The sequence below is a fragment of the Nestor notabilis genome, unplaced genomic scaffold (genome assembly GCF_000696875.1).
Source record: "Nestor notabilis isolate BGI_N333 unplaced genomic scaffold, ASM69687v1 scaffold13143, whole genome shotgun sequence".
NCBI classification, from domain to species: Eukaryota; Metazoa; Chordata; class Aves; order Psittaciformes; family Psittacidae; genus Nestor; species Nestor notabilis.
In genome coordinates this window covers 23,769-46,626 of record NW_009923379.1, presented here as the reverse complement: position 1 = coordinate 46,626, position 22,858 = coordinate 23,769, and the positions used below count along the sequence as shown (strand labels likewise).

General features: G+C 38.2%; 1 protein-coding gene across 1 annotated transcript in view; it reads right to left on the bottom strand.

Annotated features, from left to right (window-relative positions):
* Positions 1 to 2,364: 2,364 nt before the first annotated feature.
* CDK13 (cyclin-dependent kinase 13) overlaps positions 2,365 to 22,858 on the bottom strand; it is a gene marked incomplete at its 5' end in the record, with an annotated part of 34,371 nt that continues 13,877 nt past the window's right edge. Inside the window, 9 exons of the mRNA XM_010012108.1 lie at positions 2,365 to 3,272; positions 4,386 to 4,867; positions 7,791 to 7,996; positions 10,229 to 10,360; positions 11,300 to 11,416; positions 13,269 to 13,346; positions 13,466 to 13,567; positions 16,287 to 16,343; positions 19,274 to 19,463. Of these exons, the coding sequence (XP_010010410.1) occupies positions 2,394 to 3,272; positions 4,386 to 4,867; positions 7,791 to 7,996; positions 10,229 to 10,360; positions 11,300 to 11,416; positions 13,269 to 13,346; positions 13,466 to 13,567; positions 16,287 to 16,343; positions 19,274 to 19,463 (2,243 nt within the window). The remainder of the gene's footprint in view (positions 3,273 to 4,385; positions 4,868 to 7,790; positions 7,997 to 10,228; positions 10,361 to 11,299; positions 11,417 to 13,268; positions 13,347 to 13,465; positions 13,568 to 16,286; positions 16,344 to 19,273; positions 19,464 to 22,858) is intronic.

The following is a 22,858-nucleotide window of genomic DNA, read 5'->3' as shown; positions in this document are numbered from 1 at the left end:
TGCATTAAATGAGGTGAACTAAATGACTTGAAAATTTACCTCCAGAAGGGAAGCAGCAGGAGACAGGATGCCTTCCTTGCATTTTTGTATTGGAAGTCAAATCATTTAGTCCTCCGAGATCTACCTTCCATTTGAACTTACCTGCTTTTTTAGCCAACTATCACCTGCAGTCGCAGCTGAAGTGCAGGAAAGTAACACCAGACTGCATGTTTTTAGTGAAAGCAACTGCCTAAAAGCTCTGCAAGTCTTGCTCGATTCTGACAAAAAGCAGTCTGTGCGTATTACTGTGGGACTGGCTTTGTTAAGGTTTGTAGACAGAAAGCCTTAGCTGACATTGTCCATAGCTAAATGAAACTAATGATTTTTGCCTTTAAAATTTTACTGGCAGAAAAATGCTACAGGGGGTGTCCTTACTCAAGGAAAACTATCATTCACATGTGACTCTCTTGTTTTATTAAGCACAGGCTATTCAGGTCATCAGTATGCTTATGACCAGGTTGCTTTTATTTTCAGATCACGGGATTTTCTACTGTGTCTAGTGAAGGCAACTGCCAGACTTACAGGGACATCGGAAGCAGCATGACTCTCTCTCCATTTCTCATTTGCCAGATCCTCAAATGCTACGTAGTTAGCGAAGGGAGTTTCTCCATGCTCTACAAAGTGGTAGTTAAGCCATATACGAACCAGGATTTTCAACTAAAACAAAAACAAAACACCAACAACTTTGGCTTCTATTCTGAAAATCCAAAAAGTCACTGACAAGACTACGTTCGTAATAGTGTAAGTAGAAATTTTACTTTCTTAAAAGTAATAATTAAACACTCAGTTACATAAGGTACCGATTTGTCAACTGGATAATCAGTTGGAAAATTGTTTCCAATATGGGCTTTAAAACATTCTTTTACGTACATGCAAAATATAACCATACCTCCTCTCTGCAGGAGAGAGACCACTTGTTGTCAAAGGAAAAGAAAAACATGCTGGAAGTTGTAATTAATATGAGTGGCTCTTGGTAAGAGTTTGAACTACAGTCATTTTATCAGTTGTTCAGAGAGACTCGATTCCAATCTTAAAATGTTCTGTGGAATGGCAGATATAAAATCGATTAATTGGCACAATCACAAGTTTACAGTGAATTAGAACTAGTGTCAAAACATTCTGCTGTTGCTTTAAATACTGGTCATTTTTCCTTTGGTTACTTCCTATAAATGCAGTGTTTGTGGTAAAAAGACGACAGCGTCAGCTTTTCACACAAAGTAAAGTACTGCTGTTGACATTTAAGAGAAAAAAAAACCCCAAAACTTATTTCATCACTTGGTAAGGACATATAAAGTATAGTTTATTTGGCAGAGGAACTAAAACACTTACTACAACTCCAAGAGGGAGCTGAGGAAAAACTACACTCTTCATTCTTCTCCTCACTTTCACCGTTTTCTCATGACGTTCAATTTGGAAACGGTACTTCATCAAGGTAAGATTAGGTCTCTAAATAACTGGCCCACCTGAAGTAAACAGCACAAGGTTATGACCTATTTCAGTTGCCTATTATTATCTGAATTTCCATGTTAACTACTGAGGTTTAGGGATTAATTTTGTATCGATCTATGAAGTACTTCCAAATTTTTGCAGACCTTAAGCTTACATGTTAAGGCACTTACCATTCAAGTAAAACAGTTTTTATATAAACAAGCCCGGGAGATGGAGAGAACATTTTACCAGAACAGCCATTCTTTTTTTTTTTTTTCCCCCTTAAAAAAAAGGAAAGGAAAAAAAAAAAAAACCCACATTGACCAAATATTTATAAAAATTTGCATCAAGAGAAAGGTTGTGTTTTATTATCTGAAATGAGCACAAAGTACACCTTCCACAATAACACTGAAAGCAGTGCAAAGACTGACAGTGACCTTTGACTAAAGGTAGTTCTGTAAAAAGAAAAATACCAAATAAATCAGTGCCCTGCTTTGATTGTTGTAAAATTTCTTTTTTTTCTTTTTTTACATAAAAGTTGGTCCAAACTTACAAAAAAAGCACAAATGTGCATAGTTCAGAAGGTCTGAAAGAGTGCCATAAAAAGCTGATGTCCCTAAATTTAGCATCCACTTAAAACTGCCAAAATACAAAATAAAATCCAGAACTAGAGTTTGTGAACATGTACAATCGGTTTATCTAGGTTTCAGACAGCATGAGTTTGAAGCATTTTTCAGTTTTCCTACTGTATGCAAGACCCTTTTCCACATAAAAATAAAGCTGTTGAATTAACATTATTCAAGTCTGTTGAATTGCTGCTTTAAACTGCAGCGAGGGAACAAAAAAAAAAAAGAAACAACCCCAAAAAACAAAAAACAAGGAAGTTTTTCCAGATAAAAATGATGTGCCTGAGGAAAAACAGATACTCAATATGGTAATCCTCTGCCTCGCCCTCTCACTGCAGATGTGCTAATGTGTCCCCTGTATCCTTGGGAATAGCCGGGTCCTTGGGCAGGAGAAGTCCAAGTCTGTCCATGCATGTGGCCGATGCCACCAGGATTTTCCTGTAAGTTACTTCCGAAGCTATAGTTGTGCATCTTTGTGGGCAAAGGGTGCGTGCTCTCTGGCCCCACAGGAGCATCACTGCTGCTGCCCAGAACCGGGATTGGGCCGTGGCTGTATTCAAACCTATGGTCTTTATCTCCACTAAATAGCATGGGGCCAGCATTGAGGTAAATGTCTCCATAACCAGTTACTGAGCCTGGAAAGGATTCCGAAAAGGCCGATGGAGGAGGGGGAGCACCAGAGTGAGATGAAGCAGTACTGTAGTTATCCAAAGACTGAATATCCGAGTTTCCAAGGAAGCTTCTCCTTTCTAATGCTCCTGATGATCCGCTTCCTATTCCATCACTACTGCCATAATGGGCAGATGAGAAGGAAGATGGTCCAAAGTTATCCTTGTAGTCTGCGCCTGGTACGTAGGGTTCTCTAGGCTGATAATCCACGCTCGTTTGTACTGGCTCCTCTGTTGTCGCCTGAGCTTGATGCTGAGCAAGCAGCTGCAGAAGGGCTGCTTTCACTCCTGCGTGAGGATCTGTTCCTGAAGAGTTAGTTATAGGCAAATGCTGGTTCTCTGTCCGATAATCAAGGTCTTCATCAGTGAGAGGCGGAGGCTCTGGTGGCTCTGGGGGACGCTGGTCTGGAGGCAGAATCCGCGGGCGCTCTTGTTCGGGTGTTCGGTTTAGAAGCCTCAGCTCAGACTGCCTAACCAAATCCTCTTGACCTAAGTAGATGAAAAGGAAAAGCTTTGGAATAAAAATACACAATAACAATACCAGGAAGAAAAAGGACTCTTTCCTCAAACAATACAGACGTTTGTTACTTCAGTTCTCATTAACTTATCACTTAAATCTATTGGTAGTTGGTCAGATTATTTTGGGGAAGGCAACAGCTCATTTGCCTCAGGAGGGTGATGCAGGTTTCTCCTCAAACTAAGATTACCAGGCAAGTAGTTGAAGAGGGGTACAAGCTCCTTAAAAAAAATCCCAAACAAAAAACCACACTCAAAAGAATCCCAACCAAAACTTGACAAACGCATAAATACTAGAAAATTCAAAGAGGGGTCAGAAAAGATTTGCAAATAGGGATAGAAGCCTTGAGGGACAAAAGGCCACTCTTAAACTCAAAAAGAGAACCCCCAAAACACTTGAGAGCACTTTCAACAGCTCCAAACACCACAGAGCAATACATAAACCACCATATAGTAAAACTGAAATAGCAATCCAAAAAGATCAGCAAGAGAACTCTAAACTTCAAGACAACTAAGGAAGCCACTAATATTCCCCAATGGAAACCTTCAATCATGTATGTCTGAGTGACAGTTAGGAGTAACCTCCTACAGAATCTGACACTAAGAAATTGCTCTTGTCAGCATTAAGAACAAAATTAAAATAGTCTCTCCCCAAAATAGGCTTTATCTAAACATAGTCAAAATTAGCAAATTCCATCTATGAATTGCTAGAGAAGACTGTCTTCTCCACCACAAACACCACTAATAAAACCCCAAACCTCCAGAACAGCCATCAGTGTAACTGTTTCATCAGAAATACTGCCAGCACTTGTGTACCTCTTAGAGCAGGGATCATCTTTTGCTCTGTCTGCATGGCACCTGCTACAGTAAAACACAAATTCTATGATCCAGATGTAAAGCGTGACAGAAACAATTGAGTCATCTCTCCTATACTCACACAAACTCGTATGGTTAACATGTTAACTCTTTATCCCCAAATCATGACATTTCCACTTCTCAAGGTATCCGCCCATTAGCAATAAAGACCTTCAGTACCTGCAGATGTATATAATGACTTGATCAGATGTGGGTAGCCGGGTGCTGGAGATTCCACGTCATCCCGGCTGACAGACACAGGCGTGGTGGGCTCTGGAGGCTGCCTGAGTTGTAATGACATTTCATTTCCTGATCCGTTCTCCTTCTCCTCCAACACAAAATCTTTTTGTTTTGTTTGCTGAGCCTTTATTAACTGAGACAACAGAACAGCAAATGCACTCTGCACAGCTGCCTGGGCAGCATCAGTCTCAACTTTAGGCTGGTTCAGCTGAGCAGGTGGTACAGGAGGCTGAGTGACCGTCGGCTGTTTGAGAGGCTCCTGTTCGGGTGGTGGTGGCGGCGGCGGCGGCTGCTGCTGTTCTGACTGTTTTTCACCTGCTGACAAAATTCCAGCAGGAAGATTTATTTTATTTAGTTGCTGCTGAGTCTCTGGGTTTACCTTAATATTCAACACTTGGGCAAACTGTGCCAAACTAACACTTGTTTTAGACTGTAGCAGGTTTAGCAGGATTGCCACTTCATTCTGGTTTAACTGCTGTCCAGTGCTTGTTTTAGCTAAAGACAAAAAAGGTGGTTTTACTTATTATTTAGAACTGGCATATTTCAGAAACTCAAAAGTAAGACTAATCTAGCATGGCTGACATAACTGGCAAAGCATGAGTTTGGACAACATAGAAATGGAATGCTTTTACGTATTAACTGCCTTTGGGGGAGTATCTATAGGACATGGAATAGGAAGATCCAGTATAAAGAAAGTGACTTCCAAGGGGTATGCACACACACTTGGACAGATGAGAAACATCAAGCTGGAGCTCAATTTTCTGTAACACAACTAAGCTGGGGCTTAGGGCCACCTGCTTTAGGCAGCTATAAGATTTCCAATTCCTGCAAAATCTCCTATCTTCGACATATCACATCCCTCTGTTAAAAAGTGGCCATCTGCAAAACGCATTTCCAGTCATATTCTGGCCTGTTCTAATTTAGCATCTGGATTCTAACACCTGCTCAAGTGACCAGGCTCTAGGTGATGCAGAAGCTAGCAAGTATAAATGCAAAAGCAAGTGCTGAGTTTGAAGGACAAGTCATCGATCAATAGCAGGGAAATGCAGTTTTGTGATGGCATACAATTCCTTCAGTGAAATGGAGTTTGCCACAAGTAAAAGGAGAGTATGATGATGGAGAGGAATATGAATAAGGAAGTCAGAATATCAAAGTAGTTTCTTAGTTTCTAGCATCCATTGTGGCAGTTTATTTGGAAAGAAGTGAAGCAGCATGGATTTCAACATGCTCAATGAGGAGATGACTAGTAGATGAAAGTAGTTAAAAAATGAGTGTGACTGTGCTGGCAAAGCCCTGATTTTTTTTAACCTAGATTAATATGGACACATTCTGTCCTCTTCTATCCCTGATTCTGCTAATTCACCAATATATTAATTCATAGCAGAGTCAAAGCCATTCCTGCATGAACAGTCACACACACAAAAATGTTAAGTATTTGCCTTCCAAGACTACAAGCAGGACAACTGGAAAATGCTGCAAAACCGAAAACCCACTACCCTACTTATGGATGTGCACCAAGATACAAGAACTTGGAACTGTATTCAGGTAGAGTCCAGGGACTTCAATTATTTTATACATTTATATATATAAAATCATCTTTTTGGCAATACAGAGAAAATTTCTAAGGCCTTGAGAGACTTCTGGCTCTCACTCAGATGTCAGGATTAATGGTTGATTTTGTAACATCTGAGGACACTTTGCTCAACACTCGGACTTTTCTCTGGATCTCAGTGAAAATTCAGCAGAAAAATGCCACACAGGGAAACTAACCTACATATATATACCTATTCTAACCATACTCTGGTTATTTTCAAGCCCATTCCAAGAGCAAACTTGTGTTCTCAGAGATCTGGCAGTTTCTATCAGAACAGAATTATTGAGCTCTCATAGCTCCTGTTAAATTTTAAGATGCAATAAGCAGGGGACCCATTTGTGAATGAGAACATTAGCAATTGATTCAAGGTGGTTTTTAACCTCTTATCTTGGGGTGCTCAGAAAAATGCAACAGTTTTGAAAGCATGCATTTGTACACGGACTTTTTTAGTGTGCCTTATTGATAATATTATCTAATATTATCTAATTATGGCTTCCACAACTGTTTTGCTTAATACAGAAAACACCTCTATGCTGAACTGTCTAAGCTCCCTTAAGAATGAAACTGTCTTCTACCTAGATTTATTTCTTTATGTACATATGGGCAAACAGCAGTATAGGTCTGAATGATTCCATCTCTATTTGTTTAGTTTATTTACATAGCTAATATTAATGATTAAGAGTAGTCTCTCATCAAGCTACCTGTTATAAAAAGCACAAAGAAAATAAATACTATCCTGTAAACTTCTATACAGATTTCATTGGGGGGGGGGCAGGAAATATTAAGGGCTACAGAAAGTCATGCTTGAAAATGCTGCCAAAACTTTAGGCTAAACATACGGAGTGGCAGAAGCTCACAGCTGGCTTATGGTGAGAAACAGGATGAACAGGAGCAAGAGGCAATAAATTGCAGTAAAATATGATCAGAAGGTATTATTTTCTATATATCTCTGCACAGAGTATTTAGAGCTCTGCTCTATTGTTAAATGAAAAGTTGATTCAAGACGGTTAGCGTCAAAGAACGTTCAGCTCTGTGAATGCATTTATTGGGTTTTTTCAGCTGAACTCTTGTATCAGCACCATGGGGTTTATGGTCACTTTGCACAATCAAAAATGGTCTAAATTAAACTTATAAGGTATTCAATTTGGTATTGTTACTCTGTATATTTCTACATATTATGTGGGAACTATCACCGAACTACTAAGAATCTCAAATGGTGTCCACATACTTTTCCATTACTTTTCATATTATATTCATAAAACTGGTCTCAAGCAAGACTCTTTGGTTAAGTTTTAGAATTAATGGTTGTGCAATTACATAGGTAGCTACTTCTTGTTACACCAGGTTTTGGGCTGGAGGTTGGTGTTTATTTCTTTACAACTTGGTTCAGCCCCAACTTGGAAAGTGAAGAATAACGTAACATGCAAAAGGCAGCTATTTCATTTGAAATGATGATTGCTCCAAAATCTGCCTTCTGATCAGTTTATCAATACCAAATAAAGCTCCTCTGATCTATGAAGACTGCAAGCAACTTAGAGCAGCAGCTGGCTTGTGGGATTACAGAAGAATTACAGATGAGCAAGAGATAAAATTCTCTCAAAATATAGAGCAAAGTAGTTGCTCTGACCAGATTGAAAAAATAACTTAAAAGGAACATCTAGTTTCCAAAAGCAAAGGTCAATCTTTTGTAACAAAGATTTAACTTACAATACTTTTCCTCCCTCAAGAATCCAGGAGACGTCAGTACTCTGAAAATAACACCTAAGACTTCTAGAGGTGCAATCCAAGTAGAAGGTAATTATAAGAACTGAAAATATTACTGACCAAGTGCTACACTAGAGTTGCCCTGAGTTTTGAGTTGGGAAGAAGTTTGCATGCCTTGTGGGGTGTTGGTTCTGCTCTCATCCATGCCGAGAGACAGATCCTTCCTAGGGACTTTAGCTGCTGTTGAGTCATCAGTCATGCCCATCTGCTTCTGTCTTCTGCGTTTCTTACTCCACAGCTCATGGCAATCTTGCCACAAAGGAAGGCTGAAAGAATGATTAGAAATAATCAGTTTTATCACAGATTTTTTTAACTATGTTGGTAAAATAAATACTCAAGTTATACATAAACTAATTTTTGAAAGCTTGATCTACCAGAATTCAGAAACATGAGAAAACACTCAAAGCCACCAAAATCTCAGATCTGCTTTTTCTGGCTGAAATTTCTTCACTCTTTGCCTATTTCAGAAGCACAGATACCTCTGGCAGAAAAGGGAAACATGTATCTTAAAATTCAAATCAATGTCATTTCCTTGCATTCACACTTATGAAAAGCCTAATTATTTGTCTAATTCAAGACTTCAAACATCAATACTGCACACTTGCTACAAAACAGAATTTGCAGAGTAACAGATAACAGAATTATTATATGAATATGAAAATGCTTTTTTCAGGGTATGGGTAACCAATTCCTTTTGATTGCTTGTAAAAGTACTAGTGTCTCATAAATTCAAGTATTAGTCTGCAGTAACAGACATGGCTATTTAGTTTACAGTTGTACAGCACAGACAACCAAGACAGTGGGGGGGAAAGAGAAAACGCTTCAGGAGTAAGCTGCATGAATAAACAGCATTTAACACTATCAGAGTTCAGATACAAGGAGTAACATGGGATATCCCAGTCCTTTTAAAAGACAGGTAAAGGCAGAGACAAAAGTCTCCTAAGGAATTCATCTGTCACCAGTTCTGTCGTTCCCTTATTGTTCCCTGCAGGCATCTCAAGATTTCCTAAGGAACACAGAGACCCATCCCATAGATAATGGAAACAGCGAGCCAGGCAGTAAAAATAGTGCCTTCTGTTTTCCTATTACATATCAGTACCTATCTGATCAGTTCCCTCACCTGGGAAAAATCAGGTGACAGATGACAAATTAGGGGACAGATGCCTCAAGGAAAGGCAATTATGACAACTGCTTCCTTTATTGTTTCCCTCTGCATACCAGATCAAAGACCTGCCAAATTCATAGTCAAAACCAACTGGAAGCAAGCAGTCAGCCCTGTCACTTTCTTTGAATGAACAGCTGCTTCTTCCCAAAGCAGAACTTGAGTTTTTCAGGAGAACAGTTCACACTTTCCTGTGCATGCTCTGTTCAGAAGTGAGTGTGGTTCCTCTTCATCTTTAAAAGGACACCAATGACTATTTTGATTCGAATTTCCATGTATCACCTTCTATAATGGATGCACTCACTACCAAGCTCATGAAAACAACCCTAATTTCTTCCCATTCGCTTACTTGTAAAAGCACATAAGCAACATGCTATACAGGTGGTTCTGAGATTTTAGTGAAAAGCCTAAGGTTGCTGATTACTGATACTCAAACAGCAATATATATATATAATCACATTCAGACAATGAAACCTCTCAGCTTCATGTACCAGGAGCATTAGTAACAACCATGTGTATGTAATAGGTAAGTCTCAGAAGATTTTTAATAACATTCTTAGATAAAACTCAAGCATTTTTCCCAGTTGGTAGCTAATTGAAAAGAAGTCAGTACAGCCTGCCTTGAAGGTACAATTTACTCAACCAATACTAAATGTTCTCTGTTCTGACAGCTATCTCAAGGGAAGAATGTTATCTGCAGATCCTGTAACACTTCTTCATTGTTCTTCTTGGCGCCTGTTCCAATATGATTTGTAGTGATTAAAATGGCAATTAAGTCACTGCAAAAACCCTACTGGAAATTGCAATACATTTCCTCTCAGAGAAATCATCAGGAAAAAACCCTGCACAAAGTAGTTCACCTCTCTTGCCTGTAAAACTAAGAATCTTATCTGGCACAGGAAACTATTTACGGTATTTCAGTTTAACTCTCAGGTACCTTTGCAGAATTCTATACCCAGTGTGATTCTACCATCAAAGAAGGCAATTCAGATTCATGGAGGACCACAAAGCCCTTGGAAAAAGCAGACACCGATAAACAGAGATACCAGAGAAATGTTTTTTCAACATTAGAAACATTCATGTAAGAGTATTCTTTAAAGGTACTCAGTAACTAGTTCCAGGAATAACAGATGAAACAGTTCTCAGATCCTCACAGCCACTGCTATCATGGTGTAAAGTTACTTCAGCTATGCAAACATTTTAGTGCAGAATCACCTATCTATCAACACTTTTGTTCTGCCACCTCCTACTTTAACCAAACACAATGATCTCAATGAAATCAGTGCATGTTCACAGTTTGTAGAGGTAAGGGCCATTACCAAAGGAAATCACTTACTCTGGAGGAGGCATTTTAGATGGTTCCACATCTCGCAGAAACTCGCACTGAAGAGCTTGTTCAGCTGTGCAGCGCTTGCTGGGATCCAGGGCAAGCATATAATCGAATAAATCTAATGCAGCTGGTGGGATGCTACAAAAGAGCAAAATGGAGAAAAGCAGTGTATTTTTATTTTGAATCACTCTGTGCAAAGTAACTCTTCCGAAATAACTGATCATTAAGTCTTCAGTTAACTCATATCCTAGCAGAACCCAATCATAACTTGAGCTTGGTAGTAAGAGGCAGAGAAAAACTTCGCCTTTTATTACCTGTGAAAACATACAACCAAAGCGTTCTTTGATCTGTGTTATTTAATTGCTTGAAACATTGTCCTTACAAAAAATACCCCCACTTTTCTAAGCCAAGACTATATTGTTACTTTACACTTTGGAATTTAGCACCCAGAGAGTTGCAGTTTTGACTGGTCCATGGACAGCAATTCTATTGCTTCAAAGATACAAGTCTCATTAGCAGAAACGGGATGATATATTTCTCCCGAAACCCACAGTAACTGAAGGAGGGAAACAACCCTTTAAAATAAGCTTACAGCTGTTTTCCATAACTTTCATGTGTGATACTTGCACAAAAGTAGTCCAGTGGTAGTACTTTAGAATACAGGATATTCAGATAACTCCTCGGTGCTGAATGAATTTATGACCCAAAAGATTTTAATGTTAACCAGACTACATATTTAGCTCTAGCCAGTTGTCCTAATAAAGTACAATTAAGTACTCTGAGCTGGTTTTTGGACTGGGACAACAAGCAGGTGTACCAATCATGGAAAACAAACGTTTCCTTAGGAAAAAGCTGACAGGTGGTTGAAATTTTAGGGCTTTCTTCCCTCTTCTTGAAGCTCCTATTAAATAAGGGTTAATACAAGCTCTGTGGGTATCATGGGAAGGATAAGAACTTAAAATCATTTTTCTTGACACTTAATCTATGTTCATTCTCCAGAAAATAGTGAAACTTCATAAAGTCTCCAGGAGAACTTAATGCTATTACAGTTGACTAAACTTAATTCTTCATCCTTACAAAGCAAACTCTTCTCTCAGCTTTCGGCGATACTGCTTCTTTGGTTTCATTGTGTTGAAATAAGCTAATTTTATAACATCAGGCCACACTGCTGGACAAGGACTCCCGCAAATTCGGCTGTACAAAAAAGAAGGGGGGAGAAAGGGTATGAGATCCAAAACCACATGCGAGCACAGATGTCATTTTATTCTTGCATGTACAGTGAATATAGAAATATATTTCAATGTTCAGGTTCTTTTATGTTCCTAACTCCCAATGCCAGTGAAGAAAAATACACCAAATGTTTGAAAAAGCACTCTTCAGAGAATGAAGACATGAGGGGGAGAAATCTCAGTAGGGCCTAAGGGCAGAAACAAGATCCAACCACTAGCAAACCTGTGTATTTTTTACTTCACTTTTGTCTCAAGCCTCATCTGTCTCCACAAATGGAATTGCTAAGTCTTATCCATCCCCTCCATTCCCACATTTTGTCCAACTGAAGATGGCTAAGCACAGGTTGACCAACTTCTGAGCAGAACTAAAGAGGCATTTTACTCTGTGTGCAAGGTTTCAAACTCTGATGCATACATTCATAAAAGGACAATTTGCAAATATGTTTTGCAAATACTTTTCCCTAGTTCACCCCCCTATTTATTAAACAGTTATTGTAAGAGACCCAGTGACCTCTTAGTTATGCCCCAAATGCTATGCAAACCAATCTGACTTATACTGGTTGAGATATGCAGCTTTCAGGAAGGACAAGAAAAATAATAAATGTGTCTTTTCCTATTAGAATTTACTTCAGGTCTATCACTGCACATTAAAGATACACAGGATAAATGTAGAATCATTGACCGTAACCTGATGATGGTAAGAAGTTGATAAAATCGATACATCAAACAGCCAAAAATGCATAGCATCAGTGAAGAGGAAAAATGAACTACAAACAGGAGCTTCCAGCAGGAGAAGGAAATCAGAAAGTTTTAGGTTTGCTGTACAAGAGGTACAAACACAAAGAGAAAAAGCTTCAAATGACTCTACTGTGATGTGCTTCAATGCCATCTAGTGCTCAAAAGCAACAATTTCCCAACTCAGGAGTTTGGTTCTCCTTACACTGAGAATAACCACTAAAAACCTCCTAAAACCTACATTTTCCCAGGCCAGCAAACAACACATTACACAGCAACATGCTACTGTTTAATCTGCTTTGAAAAACATCTCAGTATATAAAGTTTGTTATTAATTTAATTTAAAAAATAATGTTGACCATTTACTATTCAGGTTCTGCAAGGATAGTTCTGTAGGACTGACCCTCTTTTCCTCTTGTTCTTATGAGGTCAATTGTGACATCAGAATCAAGAGTAATTTTTACTTGCTGAATAAAGGGTTAAAAAACCAAAAAGATGTTCTGGTTCTATTGAGTTAATATATGTATCATTGTATGATTTCTTCAGATTAAGGAAAGAAACAGAAATTTTACCTCCATAAAGTGTCTGGCAGTTTGCAAGGGAACAGAAATATTCCCACAAAAGTAATAAAGCCCAGGTGTGTATGTGGAAGGTTTGGACAAGAACTCAAGGCCAATAGCACACCAAGTACCTACTCCTCTCCAATCCCACTTATTACGATCCATGTTTCTGTTTTGATTTGCTGCAAGGAAGTTGTATTACCATGTTCAAACTGATGGGCATTTTGACTACACTGTATTTACAACTTCAGTAATAGGCAACTCCAGCTGCTCTACAAGAAAAAAAACCTATTACTATTCCATTGTACACTGCTAGGACCACGGACTACTCAGAAAATCTGCTTCTCCAGGTCTGAGCTGTAGTCTCTTGCTTTATATGCCACTCAAAACCTCTAGAAGTCAGTCAGACTGATAACTGAGTACTTGTAAATGTTTGCAGTGCATTATCTCTGATTTTAACACTAAGAGAAGAAACCCAACAGTTTATGAGGCTCCTACTATGTAGTAATGGTTGCAAGTTACCTTATAAGTTCCAGTTGAGCAAGTTCTTGATTTGCTTGAAATATTGGCTTTTTTGTAAAAAGTTCACCCAGGATGCAGCTGTAAAACAGTTTTGCACAACTCCATCATTATGGCTTTCAGTATAAAGTGATAGAAACATTGAAGATTTGTTTTTGGCTTGGTTTTATGCTTGCTACACTTCTGTACCAAACTCTTACCCACAGCTCCAGACATCGATAGCTGGTGTGTATCTTTCTTCTCCCAGCAGAAGTTCAGGAGGCCGATACCATAACGTAATAACTTTGTTGGTATATGGTCGGCTGTTGGGGGGAGGAAAAAAAGAGAGGACTATCATTTTACTACGATCTCGTTTGTGAAAAAGTGATGCTTTGAGGACTTCTGTAATGCTGTTTAAGAACAGTACAATTTTCCACTCCCCTTTTCGTAACTGTAGTCCTGCAAAGCTGCAACTGTGCAGAAGCAAACAGCAATGTCTGACCACAGCTATAAAAGGACAGGCTGAAGATAAAAATAATTATCACATAGCCCTCTCGATGCTATGTGAATTCTGTATCTCAATTATTATTCAGACAGCAATACTTTATATTTATTACATTGCCATCATTTCAGGAGGAGGACCTGCTTGGATAAAACCATTAATTTCTGGGCAATTACTGATTATCAGCATACATAATATAGGACAAGCATTCTGAAAAGAGGAAAGAAGTCACTTCACTTGTTCCTCTGTAAGTAGAAGCAAAAGAGGCAAAGCTGCCTTCTTGAACTACATCCTTTAACAATTTTGATTCCAAAGCCTGGAATGCTTCCAGTATCTTCCTGTATTTTACATCATCTTTAATTCTCTACATCTCTAACCAGAAGTTTCAGTCACTGAGAATAATCCTTTTCATTTTCACACTAAAGCAAGGATTTCCACTATCTTAGGCACACATTGTTTGTGGACAGGCTGAGATACAGCATCAACAGTTCAGAAAGGAAGGCAGAAAACAGATGTTAAGTTTTGGTTTTGTTTCAACAGCAGTGTCTTAAAAGTGATCCTACATACTTTCAGTTTTAATAATTCACCCTTACAAACACTAGGTAACTCCAAATAGAAAGCAGAGTAACATTCAGTACGGAGTTTGAACAACCATAGCATAAAGTCTAACAAGGTCTTATAGCACTCTCAGTGGAACAGGTATCAGCTCTGCAAAACCACCTGAGTCTCTTTTCCACTAAGACAGTCCCCAATTCATTTTTAAGATGTAGTATGTTTTTGGAAACAATCCTGTAATTTATCACATTTATCTCTGAAGCAAGCATTCCTCTATGAAATGTTTGTAAGGTATGGACTTTCTCTACAGATATACCACTCATATTAGTATATGGTGCTTTTTATTTGAACAGATGTTTTCTTACACAATCTGTCGTATGTCCTACTCCAAACATATTAAATCCACCACAGTAACATTTAAAGGAGCACAACTACAGCAACCGATGGGAATTTACTTAAAATAAATTCTTTTATTTCCTCCCCATTATGCTCCTACTAAATTCTGTACCCTTTTGAGAAGTATATAATTCTAAACAGCAGTAAACCAAATGTAAAATACATGAATTTAAAGCCGCAGCTATTACACACTTCTTGGTATACATTAATTATGTCTTACTGCAGGTCAGAAGCTACTTGGAAGGAAAATGAATGACAAAGAATAGTCAAAAATTTACTAATGGGATTCTAATTATCCTCCCAAGTTCAACGATTAGCTAGCATAATTACATTTTAATCTTGGTTTCATTTATAATGTTGCTATTTGATATATAGTAAAATCTGTTATTTGCACCATAAAGACAGTGAAATCTCAATCATTCAATTCTTAATGCACAGTTAGTTTTACAAGCAAATTTAAACTAAATTTAAAAGCACACATTAAAAAAAACCCCAAAACAAAACAACAAACAAACCATCATGGTAAACCACAGAAAAAAAAAAGAAAAAAGGTCAGTTTGGTGCATGTTAACATAAGAAGGTAGGATGGCATCAATCCCTTTTATTGTAAGTACAGCCAAAACAAATTAATTACCCAGCAGCTGCTTAAGATTATCTTACCCTGTTACAACATTGAACAGTTTTTGTAACTGTACTTCAGCATATGTTCTGGAAATAAGAGCTCAGAAGACAATCAATCTAATGCTATCAGGTTCAACAACAAGCTCAGAGCTCTGCAAGAACACCATAAACTCATAAAGCTAACATTACGGATATTACTTCCCAAACAAGGCGTGCAGAAATCAGAGTAAGCTCAGGAAGCTGATCTCTGTATCCAGCCACCTGATGTACACCACTAGTGTAATGCACATTCAGCCTGAATTTTTTAAATCCAGTTCCACATGACAAACACATGATGTTACAATATGAATATTGAAGTTCTTAATCACAAAATCTGTGCACCTGTTTCCTGGAGTACGAGCATAACGAAGCCAAGAACAACAGAAGCACAAGTCACATGAAGTTTCAGAATAACTTTTATTTCAATTTGTGTTTCTGTTTCCAGCAGATTCAACAGCACTGGCTGCCTAAAGAATACAATGAACCTCTTCAAATGCAAGGTTAAATCCTACACAAAAGTAATGCTTACGGAAAAGACACGGTATACTAATTTGTGTCAGCAAAAGAATTTTGCTTTCCCTAAATCAACTTTTCCTAGGTATGCTTTAGGTTTACAGGACCAGAAACTAATAGTAAAAACTTACATATCGATGCAACCTACTTCAGACTGCAACTCTTCATTTCAATTTAATATAAGGCCAATCTCTACAGTTATTTATCTAGAACACTTCGAAAAGCAATACACTTGCACAAAGAGCATTCTGTGGTTTTATGCAGTAATAAGACAACATTTAGTAAGCAATTACTTCTGTTACAGTATGATATGCGCTCTAAACAGAAGTCTTTTTTTCTGGCCCTTATAATACGTAAGAGTTATGCAAAAACCATTAAACTTCTGACTACTTTTTCATGGTATAATTGTGTCTTACCTTTCTTCAGAGTTGTACAGTCGAGCAAGCCCAAAATCTGCAAGCTTTATCTGCCCTCTGGTGGAAAAAGCAAAGAATTATTTAGTGGTTAATCCTGTTACAGATTTCCCCTCCAAAAACCAGGTGAAGTTTGAGAGCGAGACAGCTGCAACTGATCTCCACCAAACCACATTAATGAGGAGGCAATGCTTACAATCTGTTCATCTCTTGAGTAAACAAATACAGCAACCTACTGAATAGCAAAGACAAGTAAGCAAGATAAGGTATGCTCACCAAATGGCATTTGTATCACTGGATCTTAGACAAAATATAGGTGTATACTGTTAAGTATTCAAATCAGTAACTGTGCAGGAAAAAAAGTGAGGAAGGAAACTGCTATTTTCTCATCCCTTACTGCTAGCATTTGTACAACAACCAACTATCAGCAGTCATGGTTCCTTCTAGGAAGCTGTCAAAGTCCTGTTCTGCTCTTGTGAAGTTTAAATACAGCCTTTAAATGAGGGTGAAAGACCAGATAAGGGCTTCTATTTTTACCAGCAGCCAACTTGCTGGATGACACGACCTCTAACCCCTTCTTGAGTTTTCCCATATATAAGAAGGCGAGTAGAAGATCCAGAGCTCTTGCCTGGCAGTTTCCACAGGTATAAGGCACTGCTCCATGACCTGTAGTCCCCCCCACCTCTGAAGTCTAGATGATTTAAACAAAAGCTATGCAAAAGCTTCTCTAACACATGAAATGAATGTTAAAATGCTACAGGGGGAGGGCTTGGTTTTCTGTACTTAGGAGCTTTTAAAATTCCCATCACTTTTAAATGCATGCAAACCTCACTTTCAAATAGATTTCATTTCATCAAGTTAGGGCAAGACTTCCTGATGTAAGAATGACCATTTTGTGATAATAAAATATAAAGGTTCCATAAATAAAATATAATAAAATATAGAGGTTCCATTCCCTTTTTTCCCATGATTTAAACAAAAGCTATAAGAAAGCTTCTCTAATACATGAAATGAATGTTAAAATGTTACAGGGGGAGGGATTGGTTTTCTGTACTTAGGAGCTTTTAAAATTCCCATCACTTTTAAATACATGCAAACCTCACTTTCAAATAGATTTCATTTCATCAAATTAGGGCAAGACTTCCTGATGTAAGAGGTTCTATTAATAAAATATAATAAAATATAGAGTTTCCATTCCATTTTTTCCCCTCAGATGTGTGCTTAGAATTGTTGTAACACTTGAAGAATCCCCATAAAGGAATGTTCTCAAATTCACATGCTTGTTCTTTAGACAGCACATGTGTGGAAGATCAGTGAATTTTTGAGCAAAGACATTTAAGTTGCATATCTAAAAGATACATAATCCATGTGTTTGGCTTCAGGCTGTAACCGGTAGTGAGACTTTTAGAAATACTGGCTTAAAATTATTCTGATCAACTATCAACTTTTTCTTCTTCCAGTGGAAACATCTAAGGATGCTCGAAAAACATTCTAGGGGAAAAAAACTCTGTATCCTGGATTGGAGAGAGCACAGTACAACAGAAAACTGCACCTCTACAGTAAGACACTCTTCTTCCCTGTCAGTTTACACATCAGCTTCTGAGTTCCCAAAGGTGCATGGAGACACCATCACTCAAGCGAGATCAGGTGTGTGGGCATAGTGACCAATGTGGAGGCACGTGTACATCTGCTTAAGGGTCTGTATCATAACCTGGCAAGACTGTGGGGGGATCCAGAGCTGAAGTAGTCAGTAGATATTTTGTTCTAAGAAAAAAAGGAGGAAAAAATGGAATATTTCATTTGGAGAAAGCTGGGACAAAACTAGGGCCCTACCAAAAGATACCCTTGATCCATTTTGCCCAATATTTTGCTTCCAGCAGCAGCAGACTTTCAGGGAGAATATGTGAACCTGCTCACTTTGGGCCTCATTTTCCTTGTACTTACACCACCCACAATCACTGTGTTAAACACGTTAAAATACATATTCCTATCTATTCCCTTTACCAGGTGTTACTGATCTTGTCCATGAATGCGTCCCATCCTTTTTAATCTCCTGACACTACCCTGACAACAAATCCCAGAAGCTGACTACCTGCTCTGTAAGGACGCTCTTTTTTGCTGTTCTAAGCCTCACTTTTCCAGTTGCTCCCTGGTTTAAGTACCACTGGATTTCATGAACAATGTTTCTGTACTGAAGTCTTCCACTATCTTCACACAGGCTTTTTATATGTTGGTGTTGCACACTGAACAAAAGCATGTTCACTAACGAGCCTTGGATCTACAAGTGGTTAAAGTAGTAAGAAACCAATTAATCTCTCTGATTACAGCTGTAACTGCAAGCCAAAGCATGTCTGAACACACCTGATGAATATTCTTTTTGTTGCACACTGAACAAAAGCATGTTCACTAATAAGCCTTGGATCTACAAGTGGTTAAAGAAGAAACCAATTAATCTCTCTGATTATGGCTGTAACTGCAAGCCAAAGCATGTTTGAACACACCTGATGAATATTCTTTAAAAGCATTATCCTGACTGATGAAGACAAGGACCTCAGAATCGTGTCATGAAGAACCAGCCTAGCCACACTTCATCTTAAAATGAGATGGTAAAAAGAAAACATGTCAAACACTTAAGTCCTAAAATTCTGTTTTAATATATTTGAAGTCAGGTAATTTTCCCCCATAACACTTAAGTCCTAAAATTCTGTTTAATATATATTTGAAGTCAGGTAATTTTCCCCCATACTCTGACATAGATTGAAGTTCTAATCCTGCTCGTTTAACACACAAAGGTTTAACAATTAGAGGATCCAGTGTTGAGCTGCAGTGTTACCAGATTACTATTTCACAACTGATTTTAAAGAAACTAGGCCATCTAAAAGAAAAATTGTTGTCAATGACAAAGCAGGTGAGCTGTGAAGATTAAAGATTTAAAAGTTGTTAATATACAATTTATTTTTTATTTTACAAATTTTAAGTAATATCCATACCTATTATTTAGTAGAATATTTGAACATTTGATATCTCTGTGCAAAAAGTTCTTCTTATGGCAATAGGCCAAGCCCTCCATCAGCTGTCTCATAAAAGATTTAATATGATTTTCATTGAAATGAACCAAACCAGATTCCAGCAGTCCCATCAAGTCATGGTCCATGTACTCAAATACCAGGTAAAATGCACCTAGGAGAAGAAAGGGAAAGGGTAAGAGAAATTGATTAAACAGCAGTTCAAAACATTGCTGCTCCCTATTTTTCAAAGTTTAAACTATTTTTCACACAACTGTTCCCATTTTCTGCAGTATTTATAGCTGTGCCTCATGTCCATTAACAGCAATGAAATATAGTGCAGCAAATTGCTCTTCCATGTGAACAGCTACACTAGTCAAATGTTTGTGAAAACAAATACAACCCTATCAACACGGTGCCTTAATCTAGATGGACACATACTCTTCTATGGCTCTCAATCTCTACCTGTTTTATTTAAGGAAAAATTAACTGGGTTATATGCCATATGTGAAGCTTGGGGAGAAATCCAGAAACAAAAGATGTACAGCATTAGTTCATCTGTCATGATTCAGTGACTGAATTTTTAAGCTTTTGGTGTGGAACTGGGTCAAAAAAAAGCCTGCCTTTCTCAGACCAATAATACCCATAAGTCAAAATGAGAAAGCAGAACTAACCTCCTAGCAACAGCAGCTCTGCAAAGATGGAGTTCATACTTCAAGTTGCCAGATACATACACTAAGCATAATACAATCTGGTCTGATCTCACATTAGCCTGTGTAATTCCACAAATAAAGCTATTAAAGCCAAAACTCTTTGACATATATGTAACCTCATTGATGTATATGTAACTGTTCTTCAAGGGGAAAAGCGTTGAGTGCTTCAGAGGCAGCAATAACCAGTCGCCAGCACACCCACTCCCAGTACAATCTACCTTTCAGTACTTCATTCTTCCCCTTCTTCTTAACTCCAGGACAGAGAAGACAGTGCAGTCCCTGCAGAGCACTAGTGGCAATGCAGAAACAAGTTCTGACTGGGTATGTCTACCTTCCATTCTCAAAAGCCTTTCTCCAAAGAGATTTCAAAGCAAACACTCTAAAGTACAAATAGCTTCTGCCCAACAAGAAATTATTACAGGTTCTGGTTCCTAAATAAAAAGTTTCAACTCAGAAGCTAGTGAGAGTCTTGGAGCAGTAATGAGAAGTTAGCTTGTCAGAATGTACACACAGATGGATTCTAATTAACTGACCTGTTTTCTTGCACAGTAGCTGAAAAGCGAAGAAACAGTGTCAAATCCATCTGCTTTTTAACAAGAAGATAAAAGATCACTCATAGAGTAAGTGTTGAACTTGTAACAAAGATCAGCACAGACCAGATAAACTACAGGCCATTGCGTAAGACACTCAGAGTTCACTGTTCTTAATTGAGGTCCTTTTGTCCTGTTGTGTGTTATATGGAGGAAGCAAAATACTGATCATAAAATACCCCTGTCAGTGTGTACAGAGGATGTGGAGCAGGAGGTAAATCACTTCAAAAGGAAAGCAGGAAGTATTAAGAGCCATAACGAACCAAAAGTCTGCTGTGTTACTATGCGCATAGCTCGAGTTCACCAATGCAGTTCACCAGTTCAGTATGGTAAAAAACACAGAGGCTCCTCATCTTGGTCTTTTAAATCAAGATAACTTGCAAAGGTCTACTTTACTGACAAGTGCTGAAGTATGAACCATGACATATTTTAAAATGCCTTGAAACAGAACACCTGATATTAATGCTGCAGTGCCAGAATAATCTAGACACGCTCTTCAGAAGATGTCAGCTCAATAAAATTGAATAGCAATGATCTTGGTATCTTCTTGCTCTGGAATACAAAGGAAAGTTAACTGTCATGGCAGCAGGCTGCACTCCGTGTGTACGTGACAAGGAGAAAGACTGGGAAGGGTCAGTGGGACTGCAGACCTGCTCAGTGAGAACAGCTGAACAGTCTTCTTGTTTGTATGCGAAGCAGGCTCCATGCTTTGAGCAATTTCCTGCTCTGTCACTAGCTACCAGGACTTTTTTACCACTATTTATAACCAGCAATCAGAATTGGTACCCTCATGCAAGAAGGAAAGCTGACAACAATGGAGACAATTCATAAATAGAACAGAGCGGTACCTGGGAGATGACATCCAATTATTGATGTTCTCTACAACTCTCATTAAGAAACATACATTCGAACAGTACAAATGCTAAATGTTCCTTCTAAATCAAAGCAAGAGCAAATGCACAGATCAATTACACTTCTGCATCACTACCTATGTATGATACAAAGTTAGAATCTATTTTTAAAAGCAAAACAGTCAAAGCTGAATCTTCTTCATTGGTTATGATAAGCTATTGAAATTAGTCTACTAGCCTTGGCAGTCTAACCATTAAAACCTGATTTTCAGTATTACTTAAGCTATATTTGGAAGAGATTGTAGCTGCAAAAAAGGTGTCAAGCAAACCAAAGCAAAACTCAAGTTTATTTGTAGACAAGTGTAGTGCCCTCTTCTGATACACGTTTGGCCAACAAAACAGTTTATTATTCCACTTGATCATTTCAATTTCTACTGCTTTTCATCAGATACAGATCAGAGAACAGTCATGAAAGACTTCACAAGTTAACTATGCACAGGCAGAAGACTGCTTACTACAGCACAGCCAGAGTTCAAGTTAGAGCATTTTTTAGTGCTATCAAAACCACCACACAAATATCCATTACTCAAAAAGGAAAACAACAGAAAAAAATATTTCTTTCCCTTATGAGGCCAAGACATTCAATAACTTGGAGGTTACGTTTTAAAACGACCCTTTGTTGCATGTAAGCTTTGTCCAATATCCACATTTCTGAAAGCAGTGTCACAAAAACACCTAAAGCTCTGTTACAGTAAAGCACAAGCAATTCAAATGAACTGAGAACTATGTATTTGACTTGACTTTACTCATCTTACTGCACTTCACAGTAAGTAAGTACCTGCAGGGTGGGAAGCAGCCTACAGTCTGCATGCTGCCACATACTGCAACAAAACACTAAGTGGGGGTTTATGGGTGCCCCATTTCCTTTGCTAATATCACGCAGCTTATCTCCATTCCTCCATCTACTGAGAAAAGATACCTTAACGTCACTGCATGTTGACACAGCAGCAGCTGGAACAGCTGAACAGTTGTAATATTGCCTACTTCTGAAAATGGGATAAGAGATAGCAGCTGAATCTATTAGGGAGGTACACAATACATAAAGGAGACTCACACGGATGGAAACAATCTTCTCGCATTACTTGTCTTATTTGCACTTCAAGCAATTAATCTCTTTGACCACTCTGTCACTTAAGATTGATAAGGGTCAGAAAGTGAGATACTGCTTTAGAATAGTTAAAGGATTAACATATCTCCTCCTCCTGTTCATTTATTTCAAGTCACAGAACTCTAAAAGTAGTTTTCTTGACCAAAACCCAAAATGAACTGTGGCATAATGCTGTAAAGCTATGCATATAAAATGGGTAACTCAAGACATGGCACTGATGATCTATAATAAAGGATTTTCCAGGGGGT